The 27,758-nt window shown below is 40.6% G+C and overlaps 1 protein-coding gene across 1 annotated transcript in view; it reads right to left on the bottom strand.

Annotated features, from left to right (window-relative positions):
- Positions 1 to 27,758, bottom strand: part of zmat4a (zinc finger, matrin-type 4a) — a 99,704-nt gene that overhangs the window by 38,098 nt on the left and 33,848 nt on the right. The window contains 2 exon segments of the mRNA XM_026343823.1: positions 2,487 to 2,643; positions 22,953 to 23,042. Of these exon segments, the coding sequence (XP_026199608.1) occupies positions 2,487 to 2,643; positions 22,953 to 23,042 (247 nt within the window).

Genomic DNA, 27,758 nt, shown 5'->3' with positions numbered 1-27,758 from the left:
CCAGCTTTTTGGGCAAAATACAGTGTTGCAATTGGCCGTAAAAAATCAAACCATGGCACATTTTCATAGTGAAGACCAAGAGTCTACAACCATGAGAGCAGCTCTGTGAGATTCAGCAGTGCTTTGGGCTAAATGCTAACATTGACATGGTATAATAGTGCATGTTAGTATTATGCATACCAACTTCTCCTTAGTACTAAAAACAAAGTACAGTTGAGTCTAGTAGGATTGTTATTTTGCAGGTATTGTGAAAGATTTGACTAAATAACATTTTCAACTGATAGTGGTGCTCGATAAAACATTTACATCTGACAATTTATTCTGAGAACAAAAAAGAACGTACAGTGTTCATATCTCAAGGTGAGCAGGTAAATAATGGTGAAGGAGAAGAGTGAAGGTGGACTGGACTTGGCAACGGACCATCTAAAATGACAATCTTAGTGTAAGTGAAACAGAACATCATGTGTCCCATTTTTGAAAAAATGTCAGCATTGTACAATACACATAGTTTGTTCTTTTTCCTTACACAACTAACTTAGCTTTAGCAAAAGCACTGGTAATTTATAGATTTAATATCAGGACCAGACCCATGTCCAAATGGGTTTGGTGCTACATGACAATGGAGGTAGTATAATGTGATCATTTATAGCAAAATAATATTCCTAGAATTCCTTTTATAGCATTAAGTATCTTAGTAGTGAATAAAATATACTGAGACTGTGCAACAGGGAGATTATTCTCACAGGACAAATGCTGGGCATATGACTGAAATCACTGAGCCATCCCTGTCAAACCAATATTACATGAACAGATCTGCTCTGGCAGTACTTTTGTTATCTAGACAGAAACACTGACCTTTCTCACATAAATGTATTGGCTACGACACAAATGTATTCAGTTATACTAAAAATGTGACCAGCTCACATAGTGATGATGCTCTCATCTCCAATCTAGAATTCAAAAACAACCACTTGGTTGTCATGTCAGAATGTTGGCTAAAGTGTCATTTTTGTCTATATTTCCCGCATTTGTAATGGAGGCCTTGAAATAACACATTGTTGTACATTGACGTTACTCACTTGTTTGCTTAAAATGCTTGATCATTTTAATTTACTTACTCGAATAAAAAAAAAGTGTTTTCAATCCACTTTATGTTTTGTCTCTAATCTCTAAAAATTTAACGTAATTCTAGAAATTAGCCTGAAACATCCCAACACAATTGGGAACCTAACATGCACATTTCTCAACACTGCTTCTGATCCTGACTTAGCCTTTTGTCTTGCACTTGCCTGCCTGGCTGTTTTCTGCCTGTTGGACCTCTGTTTTTCCAAGACCTTTCCTTCTTGGCCCCCCTGGACAACGGATACCCCTTGTTTTTTCTTGTAATTACCGCTCTTTTTGTTCTCCCCTTTTGTCACCTTCGATATCGTCTTTTGTTTTATTACTTTCTTATATTGCCTTACCACGCTACAGCTGCCTCACCTTCATTCAGCTTCCAGCAAGTTACCTCGCAGACCCCTCCCTGGATTCAACCTCCAGCATCCCCCTGGACTCCACTGACAACCTTTCCCAAGACACCCTGCCCTCCAGTAGGCCAGTTATTTTGTCTATCCTAGTTGGGTAAACCTTCGCCATTCCGAGGCTCCCAGCTAACAACCCGGCCAGAGGGTCTGGCTCTCTATCTGGGACCTTCCCTAGAAACCTCTCTGCTGTAAGCTGGCCCCCGGTTTGTAGGTCCCTTCGATGTCTCAAAGGTTATTAATCCTGTGGCAGTGTGTCTTATGCTACCTGGCCGCTACAGATCCACCCCACTTTTCATGTGTCCAGACTCGAACTGGCCCTCACTAGTCACCTCAGACTCTCCCTCTGCCGTACGCCCTCCACTGACTATCTTTCGTAGAACATCCTGCTCTGCAGTAAGTCAGCGTGGATTTGTGCCATCACTCTGGCTTTTTAATCAAGTCCTTTAAAGATCCCTTACCGCTAGAGCCAATTGACATCTCCTTGAATTTTACCAAAACAAAATGTCTGAATTTAACACAGAAGACGTTTATTTCCTGCAAAAACAACTAGTTCATGTAATTTGTTCCCGAGCCCTTGGCCATGCTGCTATATCGATTTGGCTGCTGGGGTTATGCAGTATATTTTGACCCTTCTACTGTAGCACCTCTCTGTACATGTGAGATGCTGGCAATGCTATTTGATATGACTCCAAGTCAGCAACAACAACTGGAGCAATCAGGGGAGGACGTGCTTAGGTTGAACTGAGTGCTGTTGTACATTTGTTTCAAATCATCTACATAGTTCTGTTGCCATTAACACATGCAGAACATAACAACAGCTTTAACCATTATAAACACCTCATGTGGCATCCTGTGTCTCATTCTTTTATTATTTGTCATCTCAGTAGTTCAGTAAATACCCTTTGGAAACATGAGGCTTCTCTAATTTGTATACCCACAATGCACTTTGAAAAGGGGTCATACCTTTTGTTATTATGGCAGGCTGCTCCCCCAGTAGCAGTTTTAGCCTCTTGGCGTGGATTTTACCCTGATAATGTGACTGTGCCACCACAGCTGAGGTGAAGGACATGTTACACAATGTGCAGCACTTATTCTTGTCCACGTCGCCCTCATCGCTGCCCTAAAGAAAAGAAAAGAAAAAAAAAAACAGTTACATCTTATCAATTACACATCAATCCATCACAACATTCATCTCAAGATAGGATTCAACCCACTCTCTACCACTTCAGATGATGGGAGAGCTGCAATACTCCTTGCCAAAGGCGTTTAGATCCCGGCAGGATGCAAATGAAGCAGACTCTATATTTTAAGGGGTGATAGTAGGGCCAATATGACTGTTAGACTACTCGACTACTCCCTGGGCCACCATCTGTGCACCAAAACCCATTATCCTCAGAGAATGCAGAGGACATTGACATGCACTGAGAGATGGATGCTACTGTTTTTACTGAGGAATGGCGGGGGGGGAGGAAAATTGTGTCCTGCGAGGCAAGCTGGGTCAAGGAAGGGCTCATATTTAGAGTGGAGGAAGAGGCGAGGCAAGTGAACCCTCTGACCTCGTTCAGATGTCTGCTCCTGGTGCATTCCACCACATTTAGTAAGTGAACAGCAGGCCTGAGCACAGGGAAATGATCTCAGCTTGAGTTAAACTGAGATAATGAGCCCATTCACCTTCATGATGCACTGTATGTTTTGTGCTTTACAAATACTTTTGCATTTGGATTATGAAATCTATCTCAAAAATAAAAAGCACACACACTCAGAAGCTCAAGCCAGAGACAACTGTACACACTCACATTTGACACCTACAGTATGTGCAATTTAGAGCTACCAATATTTAACAAACATGTCTTTGGAGGTGGGAGGAAGCTGGAGTACCCGAAGAGAACCCACGCAGAAGATGGGAGAGCATGCAAACTCTGATCTTTCATGTCATTATTAAGAACAACCAAAAAACCCCCCGTAATAGTTAAAAAACGTATGTGAACCCCTCGGGCTAATTTCTGGTTGACAACCTCAACAATACCAAAACCAACCAATAACCTCAACCAGGTGCTTCCTGTAGCTGTGGATCAGACCTTCACATCATTCAGGAAGAATTTTAGCCCATTCTTCCAGGCAGAGCTGCTTTAGGTCTTTGAAGAGAGCCACACACAAAATGTCCAACGAATATGATGTCTCATGTGTATGGCTCTCTTCAAGTAGTCCAATTAAATTAAATTAAATTTTATTTGTATAGCAATTTTATTTGTAAATTACGACAGAAGGCATCTCAAGGCACTTTACAGTGTAAGGTTTAAGACCTTACAGAGTATAATCGTATAAAAAATTATATAGAAAACCCAACAATCCCATTTGAAGTTTTAGGCAACAGTGGAGAGAAAAAACTCCAGCAGAACCAGGCCCATGGTGGGCGACCATCTGCCTCGACCGGTTGGGGTGAGTGGAAAGAAGACAGAGAAAAGAACAGCAGGCAACAAAAGCAACAACAAGCAGCAGTTTCATAGCAAGCCTGCTGTGTTTTTCCATGTCAACGCATCTGGCTCTTCTTCTCCGACATGCCAGTGAGGGTACTCATTCATTGGTCCCTTCCCCATCACTAAGATCGTCAACCCTGTGGTAGAGCCACCGACTCCCTAGACCACTCCGCATACAACCGAGATTCCATGTCTCTCACTAGAAGCCAGAAGTTGCGAATGCACTTGTCCTTTTATTTTATTTTTTAGAGATAGTTATGAGATATGTTAATTTGTGTCAAAATTCTCCTTTAATTCCCAGCAGGACAGTGAGGTTGTTTCACAAAAACTATTTATCTAACTGGCCAATATGTCTTATCCTTCAATAAAAGTCTAAACGGAGCCCATAGTGCTTTAGTAAAACTGCCCATCTATACCTACTATTCAGTGCATTACATCATGAAATAACATAATAATGGCTTTGTCATAATAATAATGACAAAGCCATTGTTCTAATATACATACTGTATTCTGAGATAGCTGAATCACAGGTCAGTCTAGTTCCAATAATGCAACTGTGCAGAAATGCATAAAAGGTCTGATGGTCTGCTGGAATTATAAAATTGGAAAAATCCAGCAGTGTTGTTTATGCTTTAATGAACTGAGTCAAAGAAACACTGACTGAACTACAATCTCCGGCTGAACTGTATGTGACAAGACTTATTAATATATTTCACTGACGGAAATATGAAATATTTGGAAAAATAAAATGGTAGTGAGTGTAACAGAAAAAGTGAACCTCACCAGTGAAGCTAGTAAGGAAGCTGATTAATGGCTTTATGATGGGTAGTTAACACAGGTGTATGAACAAGGTGATTTTGTTTTTCTTGACGGATGAGAACTCTGATATAGCTGTAGCTCCATAAAAGAAGGTGATACTATACATCCACATTACCCTGCTAAATAAAACTACAGTTTATGCAGTAAAACCTGACTGGTGTCTGTACTGAACTTACAGGAAGATGTGGTCCTGAATCCTGATTCATGCTGTGTCTATAAACAATGCACTGTGCTATGAATCAAACTTAACTGTGGAGGGAGACAGATGTGAGGGAGACGACAGCCACACAGATCCACAGAGGACCACACGACCTGCTCAAAAGGGTTTCTCATCACAACACGTCGTTATCTATCACTCTCTATTTGTTAGTCCTTCTCTCATATTTTATAATTTGTACTGTGCTCCCTTCATGTTTCTGTGATGTCATTAAATCTTGTAAGTATGAATATACTTTTTAATTATTGCACCCCTTCTGGCATGTTTACAACCATATTATTGTCATTACTGTGAAAAATGGCAGATTTTAGTAAAAGTCATCAAGTGTTCCCAGCACATCTCTTCCCTAACAGGCAGGGACACCTCTAAATGTCTCCTAGGTATCAGCATAGACAAGAACGATTTCCTAATTGATCTCTAACTTTTACTCGAATACTTAATCTCATAGTAGAAGCACAAATACATTAGTCTGACAAGCTTGTCAATATTGTCCCGAGTTTTAAAATAGGCCATGCCAACCAATGATTGCCTTTAGTGAATAAAATAACTAAATCACATCAGGATTACTGCTTCCTGGTTGAAGGCCTCCACCAACAAGCTGCAGCTGACGTGGATGACATGTCGAGATTAATGTTGTTGTCATGAATTGACAGTCCAACTGGACGTTGTTCCAAATGTGATGACATCCCCTGCATGAGTTTGTGTTGACGATAAATCGACAAACAGGAAGTCACAGTGACCATTGACCTCTGATCACCAAAATCTAATTCTAATTCAGTTTAAATCATTCAGTTCAGTTCAGTTCATACTACTTCCCAGCTGTCATTAGCGTGGGGGTACAAGTGTGCATGTGTTTTAGCACCACGCTCCAATTTTTAATTGGACCTTTTACTGGAATGCAGTTTGCAGTGTGTGAGCTGTTATCTGGTGGGAATCACTACTGTCTGTGTGTGTATGTCGGCCTGTATTACTCATTTTTATGGGGACATAAATCAGCTCATGCTGTCACTTTGTGGTGACTTAACTTTCTCCTGGGGACAAATTCCTCATAATGTAAATAATTACATTTTAAAAGCCAAGATTTGGTTTAAGGTCAGGATGAAGGTCTAGTAAAAGAATGTAAGTCAATGTAATGTCCTCTGAAGTGATGGAAGCACGGCTGTTTGAGTGTGTGTGTGAGGATATGGAGAACACAAAGACTGCTCTTGCTCCCTCAGTGTGTGACAACAGAAGAATAGTGCTGCACTCTGAGTCATTCTGACATACACACACACACACACACACACAGCCCCTCGTCCCGCCCTTGGCCTTGTCCTTCACTAAGTCTTAACACACACACACACACACACACACACACACACACACACACACACACACACACACACACACACGCTTCCTTCAGCTACCAGGGTAGCAGCAGTAGAGACACTATTTCATCATAGATGCAAGATTTCATGGCCATAATGAGCAAATATATATTCAGGAAGACACCAAAATACACCAAGCAATGAGATGCCACCTCCAAATCGGAAGAGCCCTTAATTTCATGGTTAATTAAAACTGCATAAACGAGAAGCTAATTGCAGGCAAATGTAATTAATGAAGCAGTAGGTAGGTGTATGTTGCCAGATTGACAGTCACGGTGTAATGCACAGACTGCCCTGCTAGAACGATGCTCTGTGAGTGGCTGTAGGGTGGTTACGCAGCACGGTAATCATTCTAATGTAAACTGATTATCTAACTTCGGGAACGCGGATGGGGTTTCTTTTTTGATTCCAAAAAACCCATGAGTCATCTGACGCACAACACATCCAACCTCTTCCATATTTTGACAGTCATGTAAGCTGGGGTTCATATTATCTGTGTGTGTGTGTGTGTGTGTGTGTGTGTGTGTGTGTGTGTGTGTGTGTAATCTTAACCCAACAGTGAAAAATAATTGTTCTGAATTGGCAGAATATACTGCTGTGCTGCATTTCTCTGAATATGTAACTGATGGAGGAAGGAAAGCACACACACACATACAGTTTAGGGGGGGGGGTTCTGTATCATTACAATTTATGTGAGGTACAATAAAATAATCTTTTTGATTTGCAAGCAGTAAATTCTTTTTGCTACAAGCTCTGTGCTGCAGATTTTCATCTTGGTTTAAGTGAATCAATGTACACTTGCTTGCCCATATTTGCATGTTCTTCTTTGCAGATCCTCCATTTACAGTAGGATACAACATTTTCTTTCTAGTCCTTTAGTCGTGAGGCTGAATAGCACCTCGAGGTAATAGCTTTGGGCTGCAGCTTCTCTGCACTGGACTGGCCTCATCCTCGATCTGGCTTAGCTCCGTATAATGCCTGGGCTAAATCTGGAGGTCAGGGAACACTGACTACTCATGTGCATCTCCCCTGAGGCACACACAGAAGAAATAGGACAGCCCAGTGCAAGGGTATTCCTGCAAAAGGGAAAAAAAAGACCTGCTCCCGACATAGCTGTGGACAATGCAGCCTATTGCTGCCAAGCAGAGCATAGAAGGGAGTGTTAAGCAGGGCGGACACAATAGTCTCTGCTGCTTCTGCTGCTATCACCACACACACAGAAAAGTGACCTTCACATTAAATGGCAGGAGGTACGAAGAGGGACAGGGAATAAGGTTGCTACTTGAAAGTGCATTAAGAGGCATAAAGGTGAGGAATGTAAATGAAAACGTGTTTACATACTGTTAGAAACGACGTTACACATTCCATTTAAATACAAAATGAACAGTTTTGGCCCACAAGCAATTTTTTTTGGCTCGTGAATTGATTGACTATCATTTCCTCTTGAATGGCAGGTGATTTAGGAGAACTATGTGTAGTCACCAAACCCCAAACCACTGAATGAAGATCTTATTGTACTCACGATGCTGTATTGAATAAGATCTGTCTACAAACAGAGCAGTGGAGCTTTATACAGTGTATAGTTATAGTTTAGTTAATCAGTTATGTTACGATCACAAATGAACACTTAAAGCTGCAATAATGGACTTTTTGTGACTTTTTGTTAGTTGCTAGTTTATGGAAGTTCATCTTTCACCAGGAATGACATTTACTCAAAGCAATTTAAGCACAAAGATGCACTTTAGTTATGATTTGAACTTTCAAAAGCCTCTTTTTACACCACACCTTCCCTTCAAGGCAGCTTTACAACTTACTTTAAAGTTGAACTCAGCACTAACGATTTGTGCAGATGTACAAAATTGGCTGCTTAAAATGCTGATGTTACAGCAACTTAACTCATGTGCAGATGGTTCGATGAAAGCGTCCTCAAACAATCATACAAGCAGACCTCAAGAGATTTACTATCAGTTTAGAAAATATTCTTGCATGAAGACCATTGATTGACACAAATCTTAATCCAGCATCTGCTGCTATCTCTTTGTCTTTTGACAAGGTTATAACAGTTCCCTGCACGCCCTTATCTCAGCTACTCACAATGTAGCATAATAGTGAACAGAAGGTTCACACTGTGGATGACCCAACCGAGGTACACAGAGGATATTCTGATCAGTTACACCGACTCAGCAAAATGTACAGCTGTGAAAACTGCACACTCTTGCGCTTTAAATGAAACATATGAAGCTGGCATATTCACCCAAATTAGTTTTCCATTGTTGGAGCTGCTCCTTACCTTGATGATGAGCTCCAGACAACGTCTAAAATAAAGTCTGTTTGAAGATAATTTGGGATTGTTAAGACTTTATTTTAAGCAGCACATCACCGACCAGCCATCTTATCAGAATAAATCCTACTTTTGGACTGCAAGGCAAGAGATAACTGTCCTCTAAATCACACTAATTAAAATTCAGACCCAAACCTTTGAATTAAAGCCATGGAAGGAAAACTGATGTCACTGATGTAAGAGCTTTTTCCTCACTTGTTTCTTTTGGAATCCTTCTGGGGAAAACATCGCAGACCACCCAGCCTGCTAGACGTGCTCAGTGCTCAGTGCAAACATTTTTTTTTAAATGCCCACCTCTCGCTGTGAGTGGGGTGCAAAGTTGTGCAACGTGTCTAGCGTGGCTAAAGTGCAAAAAAGCTGGTGGGATTTAGAGCACGGCTTTTACAAGTATTTGCACTGTTAGTAGCATCTACTGGCTGAGCTGATATGAGATTGAATTTAAATGATCATCCAATCGTAAGCATGCTTTTTCAAACTCTCTTGAAAAGGTCCACTGTGCATCAGCGAATGTGGAATATTAATATGACCCCATCTATTCAAACAGGGCAATGAAATACATGAAATACAGTCCAATGCGGTGTAGGGGTCAGATGCAGCCCAGGTAGAGACAACATTGTAGGTTCTCTCACACCTTGCCGTTGCTGGAAATGACTTTCACTCCACAGCCTTTGTTTGGCTGCTTTTTGAAGCTTGGCTTTTTAAACGGTTCATTTCCCACAGATACGTGCCGTCCCTATTGGCTCCCGCCTCTGTTCTGCTAGGCTGTGCTTTCTGGAAGGATGAGGGTTTTTGCTAAATCACAGTCCTTCACTGGGAATAATGGCCCACCTCCCTCATAGAGTGACAATTCACATTCATCCCCTTTGTAAAGAAGCTCTGAGGACACTCAAAATGTTCACTTTTGCCTGGGTTCCACTCTGAAGGGAGCAGCAAAATACTGTTAGGGAAGCAAAGGGGCATCATCCTGCCTCTCAGTAGATTTTTCAAAAAGCAGAAGATTGACACTTCAGTCCTTGGGAAACATTTGCTATCATATCTAGCACTCCGTGGTGCCTTCATGTTCATATAGCTTTGTGGGCTGTATCTCTTTCTGCCAAGACTTGAATTGCTCTTTTTGAAATGTCACACATGAAAGATGGAATTTAGAGTTCTGGTTCCAGGCAAAGGTGTCAAAAATGCTGCATCAAGGAACCAGCAATGTCTGGGACCTTTGTTTGTTTTAAATATAACTAATCTTAACCACAATGCTTTGCTGTGAGAGCTATGTTCAGTCTGTGACTGTCGGTCCCCAGACAGACTTCACTTCCCTTCCTGTTTTGACCATATATGAACTGGTTCCACCTGTTCTCTCCCTTTGACATATAAGCAGGTCTGCAGCCTTTTGTTCTCTGCCAGATCATCTGCATTCACTTCTGAAGCGACATTCCAGCATCTGACCACTGATTCTCTGCCTGATCTGTTCTGTTTTCTGCCTTTGTGGATTACCTTTTGGATTGTGGATTTTTGGATTTGTTTGCCCCTCACTGACTACCTTTCTGTTGCTCTGAGTGCTTTTGCATTTCTGGACCTCGCTCTCTGTCTGCCTCTGGTGTCACAGTTGTCTACGGATCCCTCCTTCAGTATTTGTTTCTCACCCAACCTGCTCTCCCCAGCCACTCCCTTCTCTCAGTATTCCATTACCCTGCAATCACTACCTCCCTCCATTACCCTCCTTGCCATCTTTTGGGTTTTGGCTCTGCTAGTCACAATTCTGTGTTCAGCTGTTTTCAGTCCGTTACATCCCTTCAGCTCTTGATCTCCCTTAAAACCAGTCGTAGCCTGTCGTGTCCTCTTGTGCCTGGTAGTCATATAGTTTCCAATGACTTCCATTGTAAAGACTAACACAGGAATAGCTGTGCAACAATAAGAAAAACGTAACGTCGAACCTAAGTATTCGCATATTGCATATTATTAAAACACTAGTGACCTACATTCTGTACTGTCCCTGAATGTCACACAGTAATACAGTTTCTGCTAGCAGGCTGCTCATGTTATGTAGACAAAGTGTTTATGTCTTAATGCAAATGCTTATGCAAACTAGGTTCAAGGTTACTCAAGGTTGTTGACTAAAAAAGCCTAAGTGCACAGTTGACAGTAAGGAAACAGTGACAGGTTAAATCACTGCCGTAACTCCTCAGTCCTCGTAAGAACTGCTGGCATCAGCATTTGAGTGACAGCAGAGGATTCGCTTATCTGTTGAATCTTTACTTAATCACTATAAAAGCTAATACTACCCACTGCACAATACTACTAATGCCCAATTATTCCTTATTCCACTAGGTGACTTTTTAAGAATCTTATAAGATTGGAATCCGATTTTCCGTGTTTTTCCGCTATTTTCTGTTTTTATTCATTAACTATTAGGAGCATACAGTATGAACATATCTTTGTTTGTATTGTCGGACCAACCTAGCATGAAATTCAAAAGCTTGGAAACAAAGACACATGAGACATACAGCGAAGCCGTTTCTGCACATGTGGTGCCTCCATCTGTTTTTTGTGAACAGTGAAAAAGTGGTAATGCAATATGTGTACTGAAACGTAATGTATGGTCACAAAGCTGCACATGCATAACAAGCATGTGGTATAATTTTCACTGTACATGTCTACACACTTTTTATACCCGAGTTATTGTTACTCTTTATTTACATTCATTTTATTTATACATTTATTTGCATTTGATGATTTAAATTTCGATTATCGCATGTGGTTTCTGCAGTAACTGACAGTATCTTAAAATGAGTCCTCCAGTAGGATGGGGTTCTGGCCTTAGGTGTCTGATCTCACTGTGAACCTAAAACTCCACAGGCCCTTTTTCTTCCTGTCTCTGTTGTTCCCTGGCTATACTACACACTTAATGCCAAAAGAAATATGTGTACTTGCTATAGGTGTGTGTGCACCAAGTGTGCAATCTGTTGGTTATTGCTCAAGGAGAGGTCGAGGCAATGAAGCATAAGACTGCAGTCACTTCTTGTTCAGTCAAGGCAATGCGGGACACCTGTGCCATCTCCAGCGCGACTGCTCTGTCTCTCCGCCAGGATCCGATGGCAGTGCTGCGGGCCTGATTTAATGCAAACTGGCAGTTGAATAAACTGACAGGCAAACACCAGAACCAGTCTCCACACATGAGCATGTATAATGGATATTGCCTCTGCTTGTTAAGTTGGTATTACTTCATAATATAATGCAAAGATAAAAAAGGAATTTTGTGCTTGAGTAAAGGCTGGTGGAGAAATTAGTCCTTGGGGTTTATGGGGCAGAAATGCTGAAACTGACTTGATAATTCTAGGTATGAATACAAAATGTTTATGTTTAGCTGGGTCTATGTATGTTCAGCCATTTAGAACATGTAACAATGCAACAGTGTTATTAGATGTGCAAGCAGCATGGATGGATTAGTGCCAGTGTGATTTAAATAAATAAATATGCACATGTGCAGGGTTCAAATGAACTTTTTGGCAGGTTAAGGTGGCTAGTAGATGAAAAAAATACACTGGCAAACCAGATAGTTTACCAGACTAAATAATAAATTGCCCTCTTGTGTCACTCAGGCCTATACATTTGTCTGAGTGTTTATATTTGGATAAACAAACTTAAAGAGGACAGAACAAACAAAACACATTTGAAGAAATTCTAATATGATGATCAGTGATTCATTAATCTATTAGAATTCACATTAAAGCTAATTCACATTAAAAACAGAATACAATGCAAAAGGTCTTGATTCAAAATTGACACCCCACCGCCAAGTGGTTTGGCTTTTGGAATTGCAGAGCGACACAGTCACACCAGCATACAGTATGTATAAAAGCTCCCAACTGTGTAAGCTACCTGCACAGCCTACAGCACCGACTCTGCATAGAGTTGATTCAGAGGCATAAATCAAGCCTCAAGTGTGCTTTGACAACAGTTTCAGATATTGTGAGGATTACATCAGCAACATTTCCCTCAAAAGCTACTATTATAGAATTCTTGTCTACATTTATTTATGGTCTATTAAAACACCTGAATGAAGAAAAAACATGTTGCCATCCCACGGCTGCACTTGATGCAGATCAGTGTGACAACGAATAGTTAAAAGACCTCATTTGCCAGTGTTTTAACATTGGACCATTAATATGGTCCAATGTGATGACATGAAGTGCTGCTCGTATACTGTACATGCCATATCAACTGACACCATGTTGTGTATCATTACGCCCATGTCTGTGTATTACTGTGGGTGAATGAGGTCCTCCTCTTGTGCTAACTTTCAACTGCATATTCAGTTGAAAGTCAGAACTGTAAACCTAAAGCAGTAGAAAGTATCATCTAGGTACCATCCAAACAAACTTTGTGCATTTATAATGCATGTCTGCAGCAAAGCTTTCATGCAGCATGCTGAGCTAAATGAAAACACGTTATCTGTGTTCACAAATAGAGCTTTGATGGTTCCTGTGGGCAAATGTCTAAAAGCAGCGTGGCCTAATGCTGCACCTCTGTAATGAGAGTTTCATCAGACATCGTGCTCTCCTGGTTTACATTCAACTGTCAAACAGCGTTTATTATGCTGTGAAGTGAAGCAAAGTCCTTCCATCTATTATCTTAAATGGATTTTATGTAGTCAAGGGGATGCTGGAGCTCAGCTATCACTGGGCAAGTGGCAGGCTACACCCTGGACAGGTTACTCATCTATCCCAGGGCTGACATATAGAAACTATTCACTCTGGCATTCATATGTACGATCAATTTAGATTCCCCGATTAACCTAACACATGAATGTCTTTGGACCAAATTAAAGGATCAATAAATCAACAATTTTCACTTTCAATAAGGCTGTTACAAATTTAGCTAATCAGAAACTCAGAAATTCTGTCCATTTAATTTTAATTTTTACTTATTATTATTACTATTATTAAAGCAGAAAAGAACAGCCTGTCCTATTTGGACGGTATTAATGTGAGGCAGATAGTGTGTGATGAGAAATTGAGTCATGGTCTTCCCAAATGTGTTTGAATCCCTTTAGATTGCTAATACTGTATTTATTACAACCTCAAAACGATCAGGCACTGGTCATCTCTCATCTTACCTTCTGCAATGTCCTATTAACAAAGGTAGCATTTCAACAGCCCAAAAGTTAACAGCACATCTCGTACAGTCTGCTGGTGGCTCACAGCCAGCTACAGTTGGCTCTGGTCAACTGATCAGCACCTTCTTTCTTGGAGTACAATCCCTTTTACCCACTGCAGTAGTGTCTGGTGGGCCTTATACAACAAAGCAGAAGATCCCAAGCAAAGCGCATCGGCTCAGTGGTTCCATGATGGTGGAATGAGCTGCCTTAGTTTGCACACTCAGCAGTCTCACTGCAAAGTTGCAGAAAACTGTTTTTTATTAAATTCCACAACTTTCTAGGTACTATGAAAAAAACACCTCTGTTCGTTGATATCCAGCACTCACATCTCACAAAATGAAAACACTTCTTTATGGAAGAACATACATACAATTACATAACTTTTTCTGCCACTTTTAGTCACTTAGGTGCATTTGATGTGGCAAATAGTGACAACAAAGGACTGATCAAGTGTCACAGTTTGATACTATGAAAAGTGTCTGTGGAATAAGAGCGTGCTGGCACATTACACTCCACCAACCTCACTCCCAAGGTGCAATTTACAGGCATGGCTGATATTCTAATTAGTTTATCTATGAGTCCCAGTGGACATTTGTGTCACATATAATGAGATTCCCTTCATTGCATTGTCAATAAAAGGAAAGTTGTAATGTCACAGTGACCTTTCACCATCAAAAGCTACGTTTGAGACGTCACATTCGCGAGTATGGGGCAGATGAAAACTTAAGAACATAACACTGTTGAATCACAGAAAAGCAGGGCTTAAAATATAAAACAGTATACTTCATCCCACACTCTCGTGCCACACTGTGTAGAGAAAAAGAAATTTAACAGCTTGAAGTTAATTATGCATTGTAAAAGTTTTACAGAGCCAACAAGTTAAAAAAAGGTTACCATAGTCAGTCAGTATTTACAAGTGACAGGCTGCTGCTGGTGAAATTTACTGTACATGTTCTGAAACAATCAAATGTGAGATCTGGTTCTCGTTGGCTGTGTTTGAGCCAAAGTCATTTCAATAAAAGGCTGTTGCTTTAGGGCAGCCACATGTCATGTTGTTGTCGTTCATGGTAACAAGCAAAGACATTAACATGAATAAATGTCTGTGTAACTTCCTCAAACTGTTTCTCTTTTTCACATACAAACAATCAATTTCTTTGTCAACAAAATGTTACAAATAATGAGAAATTGTCATTACAAGTCGCCAAAATATAATATGTACTGTCCCAGGAGTTATTCTTTGTCTGATGAAATGTCAAAAAACAACCCCATGGTACTCAGTGCAGCGTGGATAAAAGTCCTATTCTGAGCTTATTTTATTAAATCTGTCTAAAACGAATCAATTAATAGAATCAATATTTCAGCACTTGTATAACACATACTTTATGTGACAAGTTCATTTTCAGCACTATTATGAACAAGAATACTTCTGCCTCGAGTGAATGTTCAAATGTTTTTGCACTGCTGAGGACATTTTTTGCTGAAATGTGCAATTCTCCCAGAGCTGCCCAAATTTGATATTTCATCATTAACATAAAAATGCTTAGATGGAATTCCAGCTGCTGTCTAAACATTAGAACAGAGGAGTGAATGCACCGCAGTAACACATTACAAACAACCCAGTGGAGTCAGAACCACAGAAAGTAAACAGGTCTCCGACTGGTAAAACTGCAGCCTCCTCACTGCTTTATGTCTATTCACTGTTTGACTCCCTGTGCCAGGTTTGATTTGACGACACATTATCACTGAAATGTTAGATAATAGCAAAACATATTACTCCTGAAAACTACAAAATTCATTCAACATAACTTGACTGACACTCCCTCCCCCACCACAAGAGAACAGGTTATCACAGCGATCTAGCATGACCAGCAGCGTGTATAGTTGTCAGATGCCATCAGCTCAACCAGGTCCACACGCCGGGCCATGCCAGGCCATACGCACTCCCACAGTCTCTGGAGGCGGTACTGCTGAGTGTATTTTTAGACAGTGCCACCTTACAAGCACCGCCTGGTCGCATCACATCTGTGTAGTTTAAGTGGAGCCCTCTCCCATCTAGGCGATGTGCCCTTTTACCAAGGACCTAAGGTTAGGACTGTAGACCCAACACAAATCAACAGTGACACTTTAAAAACAGAGATGTAACAATGTGTGAGGCTGCTCCTGAATTGGCCACAAATTTTGTAAGGTTGTTAGGAAAAGCCAAACTACAGTAAATCTACAGTGGGACGGGTTAGAATAGATCTTTTCATAGAATTATTACTATATTTAAAGAGGTTTTCTCATATGAACGTGTAAAAAGAATAAATGGTCATTGAATTCAAAAGGCACTGATATGCTGCTGGAAATCTTACACTGTCAGTAATAGTGAGGGTTCATCCTGTGGGGGAAATGAATTTTCTAAGAAAAAATCTTCCCTTCAGAATTTCATTTTATTTCGTGCATGTGGAAACACAAACTTAAGTAAAACTGTAAGAATAATTAATGGAAAACACGGTTAGGAAAACTAAGAATTTACCCACTTGAAAAATATCCACAATAAACTGTGTAGAAAACTGCTCACCAGGTTTTAAGACCTTTAACTGAAGCTAAAGAGTTGGAAAGAGTTTGTCCTGATCTACAAGATGAAAGACAAGATAATGTCCCAGCAGTCTGGTTTAATCAACATAGATTCTCAGAAATGAAAAAGGTGAATATAAATCAAACAAATCGCCACGAGCTTCAGCCACAGAAACCAACCAGAGACATTCATCAGTGCAGCTGCATTTGGAAACAAACACTCTCGCCAAATTCATCATTTAAAAGTGATAAAAGCGATTCATACAAATTGCTTTATTGCAGCTACCGAATGACTCATCGGATTTTATGAATCCTAATCTTCTGCTCACCAGTATTCCCAGAGAGTCGTTCATATTGAACAAATCAGAAAGATTTACATCCGGTGGTAAAGCAGTAGTTAGTGTGTCCTTCATGTAGCTAGCCTTAGTTTTAGTTGCCAGGTCTACACACGTCACAGCGTTTGTGCCTCAAGGCTGTATTAGCTGCTGCTAAATAAGTGTGGACATGCACTACAGTCTTCATCCAAGATCTGTGCTAAGAAATCATAGCACATCGTCCTGTAACTGTTTGACTTTGTCATATTATTTTGTGGGGTGGGTCAAGCAACAAGGTTCCAGACAGCAGTCAAGGGATGCTGCTGTTTTATGGAACACATTCTCATCTCTTGCACTTATGATACAAACAACACTAAAGTAAAGTTTAGGCTGTGAAATTACAGAGTGACACAGAGCGACCAGTGCACAAATCCGATCTAAATACATAATAGATGGCAGAAATTAATCCCTCAGAGGCAAGCCAAGCAGCTTAGGCAGAAACACGGAGAGAACAGTAAAGTTTTCTAGCTTGTGCTATGTCCACATCACATCTCCAAACGTTCAGTTCTCACATCCTCCCCCATCTCTACCTCTCTCAGTGAAAGTGGAGCAGTCAGTCTCCCCTCAAATGGATTTTAACCCCATGGTTGATTTCATTTGAATGGCAGTAGGACTCGGAGGAGTTGTTCTATCTGCTTTAAACTCCTCCCCTGGCTCTCACACTCTTGTCTCCTGACATGAATCTGCGCCACAACCCCAGAGATCGTTCTGTCTCCATCCTGCAGAGGTCTACGTGCCTATTAGTGGGCTGATGTCGGCAGATCTGTGAAGCGCAGATGACGACGGAGCGTGTATCTATGAGCAGATTCAATGGCTGCTTTCCTGGTGGATGGCATCTCGTTACAAGCAATACATTCACTGTCAACAATGGGCGTAAATTGAAACATGCTGAAGTTGAATTTGGGTTTGATGGATACTGAATAAAGAAGATTTTATGGCTTTCCACTGCAGCTACAGACATAAACTCTGAATCTTTTTTAGAACACAACTGAGTGAAACATATAATACTGGGAGTTAAAATAAGCTTGATTGTATTGTTGTTTTTGCATATGTTGCTTATTAGATACATAATGCCATGACCCTCAGTGCTGGTTTATTAACACAGCCCTGTCTCTGTCTCCAGAGTTTGTAACCTAACCATAATGAAAAAATACATCCTGAGAGAAATACACGGTGGCTCATTGTATAATTGGGGAAACATTTTCACAACAAAGCTGCTACAGGAGCAAATTCTCAGGTGGTATCACAGGCCCGAGTAATTTGATTCAGTTCCAATTAGTTTGTTGTGCACTTTATTTGGCAGAAAGGTTGATGTTTATCTTCAGCTTGCATGACACTCGTCTCCAAACAACAGACTGAGGAATTAAAAAATTAAAAGTTCATCATTACAAATATACAGAAAAAGTAGAAACATTATGAGGCATTGAGATTGTCTGAGGGGTAAAGAGTGTTGGCATATACAATAGTGATATATGGCAGATGGGGTGAATGATTGTTTTGTAAATATTGTTTTTTGCTGAAGCAAACCTTTGCTGTGTCCCGCACTGTCGCCCTCAAAATGGTGATTCAGGGACAGAGTATGAGTGCTCTGAAGTTCATGTGACCATTTTGTTGTGGTGAGAAGCTAGTAGTTGTTATTTCTAGCCTGGAATTATACTGTCAGCTTTAACTATTCTAGACAATATAGTTGAACCAAGAAACAACGCTGAAGGTAAAAGATACACTCTGTTAGTGTAAATATTGACAGATCAGAGGCATCAGTTAGAAGGAACTAAAGCAATGTCGTGTGCATACTAGTACAACTACTACTAGAGTTTAATGTTTTTAATAGCTGCACATAATGACACTAAAGTCATGAACACTTGATTTCTATTGTGGAAATAAACTATTGGATCAGTTCAGAGATTTGTCTCATACAGAAGAGACAGTAGAAACAGACATTTCAGTATTTCAGAAAGTGTTTCCACAAGTTCTGCATCTCCAGCTTAGAGTCTAAAAAAAGTCACTACCTCCCTCTGGCGAGTCACAAAGTGGTGATATTGAAAATCATTGACTTGAAGCATGACATATTTCTTAATATTTAACCCAAACTATAATCTGTTTAAACCCAACCACACAATGGACTCAGGATGCAGGTCCGAGGCATTTTATGCCACTCTGACCCCCTATCAACAATTTCCCTATATGTACATGTATAGTAAAGTATATTATATTATTAAATTATACTGTACTGGAGCACTTTTTTCATTCACAATCACACACTGGTGGAAGTGAGCTCCCAAGGCACTGGCACCACAAGAGAAATCTGTGGAACTAGTAATCAATCTGTGGTCACTCTGATTAGTGTCCAATCCACTCCAGCTGTCAAGAGGGTTGTTCAATGCGGTGCTTTCATCACATTACCACCAGTTCCTCTTGGCTCTTAATGTCCTTAAGTGAGACTGAACCCCAAGTTGCTCCTGGTGAATAAGCCCAGTGCCTTGTTTAGCAGCCCTGCTGTCATCAGTGTGTGTAAGTGGGTGCATGGGAGGCCAATTGTAAAGTGCTTTGTCCAGCAAGGTGGGACTGCACTTATATAGTATAAGTGCAGTCCATTTTCCATTCAGTTTCCTGGAAACTGGGTGGTGTACTATGGAGATGCCTTATTTTCAAACAAACACTCTAAACTTGCAAACACGTAACGGCGGCTGTGGCCCTAAGTGCTAACTCGCTTGAAAGCACCTTTACCCCTACCTCTGATAAAAGTGTGTTTATCAGTCACACTGATTTATGCAATGGAGTTTTACTTCAAATGTACAGTATATTGTAGATATGACCGTAAAAAACAGCATATTTATGTTGTACTATAGGCAGTACAACTTGACTACTCTTGGTTAACAGTGGTACACAAACCACCAAATTAAAAAACCTCATTCTGGCTTCAAAAAGATCAAAGCAGTTCCTACACTTCTATGTCATACAGACTTGCACCGAAATCCCGAGCTCAACCTTCCCCAAGGCCCTTAGATGACACAATCCATCAAGGTCACCTCACATGAACCAGCCTGCGAAGCTCAACTAGAGCCCTTTTCATGTCAGCTTCCCTGCTCAGTGATGCTGCGGTATGAACACAGACTCTGGGAAAACAACTTTATTCACGTAGACACCCATTTCCCTGTTAAGCACAGCCAGTGCAAGGCAGGCACAGATTCTTCCTAACAGCCTTACATAAAATACTAACTGCTCTGATAGAAAGAGAGCAGCTGGAATAACAGCAAAGGCCATATTGGGGAAAGTACGGATGTGTTTTACTATCAGTAGTCACTGGAGTTTAAATGCTGTAGTAGTATAAATAAACAAGGTCACTTAAGAAGGTCTTACATTACATTACATTACTATTTCACTATGCAAATGCCTAATTACTTACAATATGGTCAACTCTATATGTGTTTTGTTCCTACAAATACTGCTGTAGTTATGAAACTGGATGTTGTACTTGGCTATTTCGGCTGAAAATATTTCTGTTGTCTGGAAACATTTTATTTACTTAATTATTTAGTATATGTTCAGTATTAACACATGCCATTTACATAAATTAGTAACCTCATTATGTAAAACAAAAAATGTTATGTAATGCTTCATAATACATTCCCTGCAAAAATATATTTGCATTTGTAGTTTAGTTATATAGGAGACAGTAGTATTTATCTGCTAGATGTTCCATTAGATGCTGGTATGGTGGTATACAGTTGATTTATCAGAGTCTGTAGTCTGTGAGGTGAGGGGAGCTATCAAGGTTATTTCTCCGTGGGACACATTTCATCTTGCCAGCAGTCATTTGATCCATTATTATTAATTTTAAGAATCTGTTTATTTCTACAGCTGAATTGCTGTTTCAGAGGCTTTTCAAGCCTGACAAATCTCTGGAGAAGCAATGGATGATAATAGTTTTCTTATTTTTAGAATTGACAACTTAAAGATAATGAATCCTAAATATAGAAACAAATAATTTAAGTGTCTATTATCAGATCTCAAAAGCCAATATTAATTAGGAAAAGAGGAAATAATTTAACTCTCATTGTGACAAAACGGGAGAACAAATTCAAACCAGCAATGTTGGGATTATCTGTGCTATTATATGTGTAATAAAAGCTGGATTCTTTGTAGATCAACTCTCAATATATTTTCAGTAAAAGTCATGAAAAACACTTGTGACCAGACTAGATATGACACAGGTTATTAAACATTCAGACAATATGCTGCACCTCTGTGGCCTGACAAGAAGGTAACAGAATGCACAAGAAAAATTGAAAGAATGATGAGCTGTGACATTCATGCTCCCACATCCCAGACATCACTCATCACTCCGATCCCACATAGTTTGAGTGCAAGTGATAAAAGCGCCAGTAAGACGCTGACAGGAGATGGAGTACAACATGCCAGTGTCTTAGAGAACAAAAAATCATCAAAGAAACAGTCACAGAGTAGAGACTGCAATCTGGGAGGAAGTAAAGGAAAAGACTTCAGAGTAGAGGGGAGGAAAAGAACAGTGGTTTGGAAAAGCAGAGTGAATGAATAGAGGGAGGAGAGGAGAGCAGATAAACAAGATGATAGTAATTAGTGAAAAGACAATGAGGAAGGAGAGGATGAAAAACAAAGGACAAGGGAGGGTAAGAAATGGAAAAGGAAGCAAGAAAAAGGATGAAGATACAAAGCACAGAAGGAAGTATAGATAACTAAAATAAATAGAACAGACAGACAAGTAAGAGTAACAGAATGAAAAGAGAATGATTGACAAAAAAACTGCCTGAAAAGAAAGAAAGTATTTCAAACCATAGAAAAAACAGAAAGGAAAGGAAGGGACAATGTAAACTGTATAGACCGAGGGAAAACATTCAAGCAGAGGAAAGTAGAGGTAGAGGGAGTATAAAGGGAAGAAAAGAAATGGAAAAGGAGATGTGAGATGAGGTGAGATAGAAAAGTAGTGGAAGCAGAGGAGAAAGGAACTAAAATTATAGTAAAGTAAAGGTAACGAGGAAAGAACGCCTAAGGAAAGGATAGAAACCTTAGGGCAAGAAATTATAGCAGAGCAAAGAAAATGTATGAAGTAGAGGGAAGAAATGAAAAGGAAAATAAGGCAGGATGAGGTTAGATAGAGAAGCCGTGGAAGCAGAAGAAGAGAAGTACGGGAAAGGAAAACAAGAGGGAAACTAAAGGGAATGGGGAGAAAACAGACGAGCAGAGGCGTGTGACAGGAAACAGAGGGGAGATGAGGAGAGGAGAACAAAAGAAGACAGAAGCAGAGAAAAGAGTGACACATTAGAGGGAAAAATGTACAGTGGAGGAGAAACAGAATAGCAGAAGTGGAAGATGAAGTGAGGCAGTGAGAGAAAGCAGCAGTGTCTCTTTATGTGTCATTATCTCCTTCGGAATGTCAGATTTCCAGCCTGATAGCTGCCCGCTCTGCCCCTTCGCTCCAATCTCTCCTTTACATCCTCTACCAAGCTCCTCCACCGCCCAGCTCCACTGGAAAAGAACTTGGACGGGCAAATGCCTCTTTTCAAATACATTAAATCTGGCATAAAATCTGTACATGCACCGGGGAATCTCTATACCATGATGCGTATCTGCGAGTGTGGGCAGAGTTGAGCGTGGATGTAAAAGCCGCATTGTCGTATATTCTACAGCAGACACAAAGAGGAACAGAAGTTGCTTGAAGCTGTAAGGGCCAGACTAACCCAACAACACACATCACCACCCTAACACTTATTGAACAGGGAATGACAGGCCTGATAATTGTGGCTGTCAGTACAAACGCGTTATGTACTTCCAATCTTCATGACAAATGCGTCTTTGTGTTTGATGAAAGGTTGGCATCCTCCAGCCTCCAACTGCTGCACCATCACTGACACATTGTGCATTGGTCTAGAAACATGGCACTGCTGTTTATCTGTATTCTATTGTGACACAATGGAGGGGTGTGGTGGTGGTAGGTGTGTGGCGTTGGAAAAAGCAGGAAAATCCATTAACAATGAAGGTTTCCGTGTGAGACTGACGGCTGTGGATTGATTTGGGCATGTTTCTAGGTGATTACCGAGACCGTGCGGAGACAGGCGAGATAGTAAGATGTAGAATTCACACATGACTCACGTTGTCTGTTCTGAGCTTCTTGGCAGGGCAGCCTCCATCCACGGGATGTAGCATGTAATATAGCCGCACTTTGTTGGCGTGTTTCCGACTCTAGAGGAGAGAAAAGAGAGGAAAAATTCAATAAAGAGGAAAGGAAAAAAAATCCTTATAAAAAATATTACTTAAAGAGCAAAAAAATAGATTTAGTAGATTTAGTATGGATCAAACTTGCAGTCATCAGCAGGCTTGACAAATACTACCTGATGAATTGTCAAACAGCTGTCTAATTGTCTAAGCTAGTTGCCCGTGCACTGCGGTTACTTTGATTTATGTACCAGTTAATGTCAGTGTTCTCTGTGAATGATTATACTATTGAATCATAGCGTAACATCGTCTGTGTCTAGAATAACGACCAGAACAATGTATTCACATTGCACCTTTCCAACAGGTTCTTCACCCTAAACAACCACAAACCCATTCTTTTCTAAAACATTTCTACACCTTACAGGATAGTAGACAGTGAAGAAACTGCAGTAAATGACATAAGAGAGAGAGATAGAGGGACACGGGGTCAGTGATGTCAAGCCACTGTAAAACAGTGAAAGAAACATCAACACAGAGTCAAGAATCCTGTGAAAACTGAGACTTTGAGTGATATGGCGCTCTAGTTTAACAGTGCTCAACAAATCTCAAGTTCCTGTGGTACTGCTGGTGGAATCAGCACCCTGTCGCTGCACAGTGTAAACACTCTGGGTAATCGCTGTTACGTACTAATGATATTGAGATGAAAAATCACTATGTAAAGTGTTTCGCTTTCACACTTCAATTAACTCCCTGTACAATGTGTTGTTGGAGCAAAAGGCTATGAGATATTGAACCGGGCTGAATAATGGGTTGTGTTACAGTAGTCCGTGCTGAACTTTAATTGAAAAAGTGGCACATTATTTACAAATCGTCAACCTGAACATGGGGCTTTGGCTTTCTCGCCCTTTCTCATACTCCCACTCACTTAGGTATGTTGCCAATGGAATCAAAAACAGGAGACTGTCAAAACAAGTGCAAGTGCTCCCTGACACTGACACTGACACTGAATTGATAATTAGTACTAGGTTCACTGAGAGTGAACCAGGAGTCTTCTTACCAGTTGCCCATCGATCCCCTAGGATCTGATAGCACAGCTGGCAAAGGCGAGATTTGGAAGGACACATTCGTTTATCTGAAACTGCTTCTGTTTTACGAGATGACGGTTCAGACGTCAAGAGGAGTGATGGAGAAGGACTCGCTCCTGTGTTACTGCCATTGCATAATCTGGGGAAACCGGGGAAAAGGGAGCCTTTCTAAATAAAGCATACGGTCCAGTGAGGCATGCTGCAGTGTAGACAGGTGCCCTGCACATTACACCGCAGGGCAAAAGGGCAGCCACTGGCTTCTCTTCACAAGGTCACAACAGGCAAACTCATCCCGCCTGGTCAGGGGGGTGAGAGTGAGGTTGCAGGAACCTGGTTTTCTGGCAGAGATACTGCAACATGAGCTCTGCTGCTTGTTTAGGAAAACGAAAAAGATCAAGGTTAAAAAGCATGATGGCTGCTAACTCTACATGCTTTAAACTGAAATCTGTTCTGTTTTCCTAGCTTGTGTTTTAAATAGATACTACTGCAGTATTTGCATAAAAAGGAAAAAAAAAAACAATCAGGGCATGTTTAGCTCAAATGAACAAGAACAAAGAGTATTCTGCCTTTTTATGAAACACCAGTCATGTTATGTGCTTTCAGGATGTGAAGTAGTTCTATTTATACAGTATTACCTTCTGAATATAACATGCTCTCTGCAGCAGCAACAGCAGCAGAGATGTTTCAAGTTCAGTGTGAAGAAGAAGAAAGGAAAGCATTTGAAATTCTAATTTCCTCCTCACGTTATCACTAAATTGTCAGAATTTAAAAAAAGGTAACACAACAGAAGATAAGTTTTGAATTGCTCTGTTTGTTCCCTGTGCTAAATATATGATTTGCAGATCTATTTTTCTGTGCGATGAGATATAATGATCATGGAGCAATTGCTACTTCACATTTGCCATTCATGAAGCACAGGAACAAAACAATCAGGCAGAGTTTAAGTTCAATTTCCTGTGAGGTCACTGACGCTACACAGAGGCATCATTTTGCAGCACGATGGGTTTTGATTCGCCCTCTGAAATCATATCAGTGTTTTTTATTTCTTTTTTTAGCAGCAATCAATTGCACTTCTGCTGCACTGACACATTATTTGTTATGTCACCCCAAAGTGCTTTTTTACACACTGAGGTAACATCTCTTCTGTGCCACTGAGAGATACTGTACTTGAGTTTCTGCAGCACAAACACTTTCAGCTTTTTTTCTCCACCAGCTCACAGCTACTAGCCCTTATACCCACTGGCCTTTATATTTGCACATTTGAATGGCATGTCTAGTACTGTACTCTTAATTACCTTAATTACTAATAAAAAAATAAACAAATCTACAAGAACAGGTAGCTTACCAAATAAGCTATTCACATCACAATTAGCTTATCTGTGTAATGAATAAATGAAATGACACACGATGGTTTTACAGAGGGGAAATATGCAAGATTATTTTCTGGCTCTAAAGTTTCATGCCCATGATTTTGTAAACCACATATTTTCATTTTGATTTATTTTTATTTATCCATTATCTATAGCACTTATCTTGTGAAAGGTCACAGAGGTGCTAGAGCTGATCCCAGTTGCCATTGGGCGAGAGGCGGGGTACATGCTGGAAAGGTCAACAGTCTATCACAAGGCTAATGCATAGAATAAAACAACAACCTTACACGCTACAGTCATACCTAAGGCCATTTTTAACCTAGCTGGCCATCAATTTTCCTAACTGTATGTATTTAGATTGTGGGAGATAACCAATGCCGGCATGGGAAGAACGTGCAAACTCCAAGCCACAGCAAACCTGCAGGTCAGAACCCAATTCTAGGTGTGATGCAGAAGCAAAAACACCACAATTAAAGAGATTAAATATGCAAATAACTAAAAAATAAACAAACTCCTTTCTCTCTCAGAGAAGAGGATACCTGAGGCCATTGCATACCAAGGTCTACATTAACAGTTACATTTACAGAATGTAAAATGCAAGAAATATAAAACATACATAAAAGCCCCTCATAGACAGTGTCAAGTATTTTGGGGTATTAACTACATTGCTAATGATGAGTGGCTAAAAACTACAAAATGGGTGTAAGTGATGCTGTAACTGCATGATATTGTGTGATATGGCTTTGGTGCATTTGGAAAGCTGATATAATCCATGTGATAGTTCTTTGTTCTAGTTTCTGCCAGCATGTCCACTGTCACCTCCTCCCACTGTTTGTTACCAAATGTTAAACCAGTTCTTTTGCCTCCATCTTTCCAACCTGAAAAGCTAATGTGTGGCCTCCATATATAGCATTAAATGTGAACTGCGTGAGTTAGGTAGACTTGAGATAACTGAAATGAAAATGAATGGTGGCTGAAAAAAACAGTGTGGTCTCCCCATTCCGTCCGGGCTGACCCAGGATCCCCAGGAGAGCACTGCCTTTGGTCGGTACAACCCAAGGCAGGTGCCGTGTGCCAGTCTGGCCTTTTTTCTTTTGCTGTCACGTCTTATTTCACATCTGCCTGTGAGGCCCTGCAAATCTTAGGGCTCCTGCCCCCACCTACTGTCCCAACTGCCCCATCACTAAGGTTGATAGCTTCATGGTGGATGGCCTTCCCACCATTCCTGCTCTTCCAAGGATATTTTGGTGGCTGGTCTTGCTGACCGGTTGCATGAGTATTCCTATCAGGTGACAGCAGCGCCAAACAACATGTCACAGGCCCCTCACAGGCCTTCCACCTTCCACCTGTGTGACGGCGGAGGGAACCAAGCAAAGGCTTACAGGCTGTACAGAAGCGGGGCAATGTGCAGAAGCAATGCACGATGGACAGGTTGATTGGCAGTTGACTAAAATATTCCAGCGTGGCTAGAAAATTTTGAACTAGCTGCGTTCAAAAGAGATTATCTAGGTGGGCCCAGTTCAACACATTTATGTTGGTACGGCGATTTCACATGCTCATATCAAGGCAGGTTATACAGTGTGTTCGCCATCATTACTGGCTCACCTCAGTCTGGGGGATGCTTACTTCCACGTCTCTAGCATCCCCCAGCACACGAGGTTCCTGCACTTCTCTTTCCAGGGGGTTCAGTACCAATATGACTGGAGGGTTTAGTTTGAGGTTTAAGTTTAGGTTTCTACGCTGAGGTAGTCCATGTTCACATGCATTCTCTCTCTGGTGCTGTTTTTTCTCAGCTGTTCCTGAAGAGTAATATGGCTTACGGCACCATTAAGGTTTATGCTGCGACTATTTCATCATGTCAAGAGGTCTGACAGATCTCTTTTTACCCATCCTCTCCTTAAACGCTGTGTGAGAAGCTTGGGTTACAATACATAACCAACAATATTTAAACTAAGCTCACTCAGTCTGTCTGGGTATTCTGATTAAAAAAATGACCACCGACTGAGAATGTAACTACACTATTTTTGAACAGCTCCTCTGTGGGACAAGCTTTTATTAGAGGGAGGTTAAAGCATTCTTGACATAATCAGGGCTGAAGAAAAATCCATAGTGCATTACCACCACATCAGTGAATGATTAGCACTTGTGCAGCCTTAGATGTTCCTTTCCCCAGGGCCAGGGTGGGTTGGGGACAAATATTCCTAGACATCGGTAACTTAGCTGTGAAACAACTGCCAATTAAAAACTAGCCTTGTGTCTAGAAATAAAAAAAAAAATTCCATCACAGA

Source organism: Anabas testudineus, chromosome 9 (genome assembly GCF_900324465.2).
Source record: "Anabas testudineus chromosome 9, fAnaTes1.2, whole genome shotgun sequence".
In the NCBI taxonomy this organism is placed as follows: Eukaryota; Metazoa; Chordata; class Actinopteri; order Anabantiformes; family Anabantidae; genus Anabas; species Anabas testudineus.
This window is presented reverse-complemented; position numbering and strand designations above follow the sequence as displayed.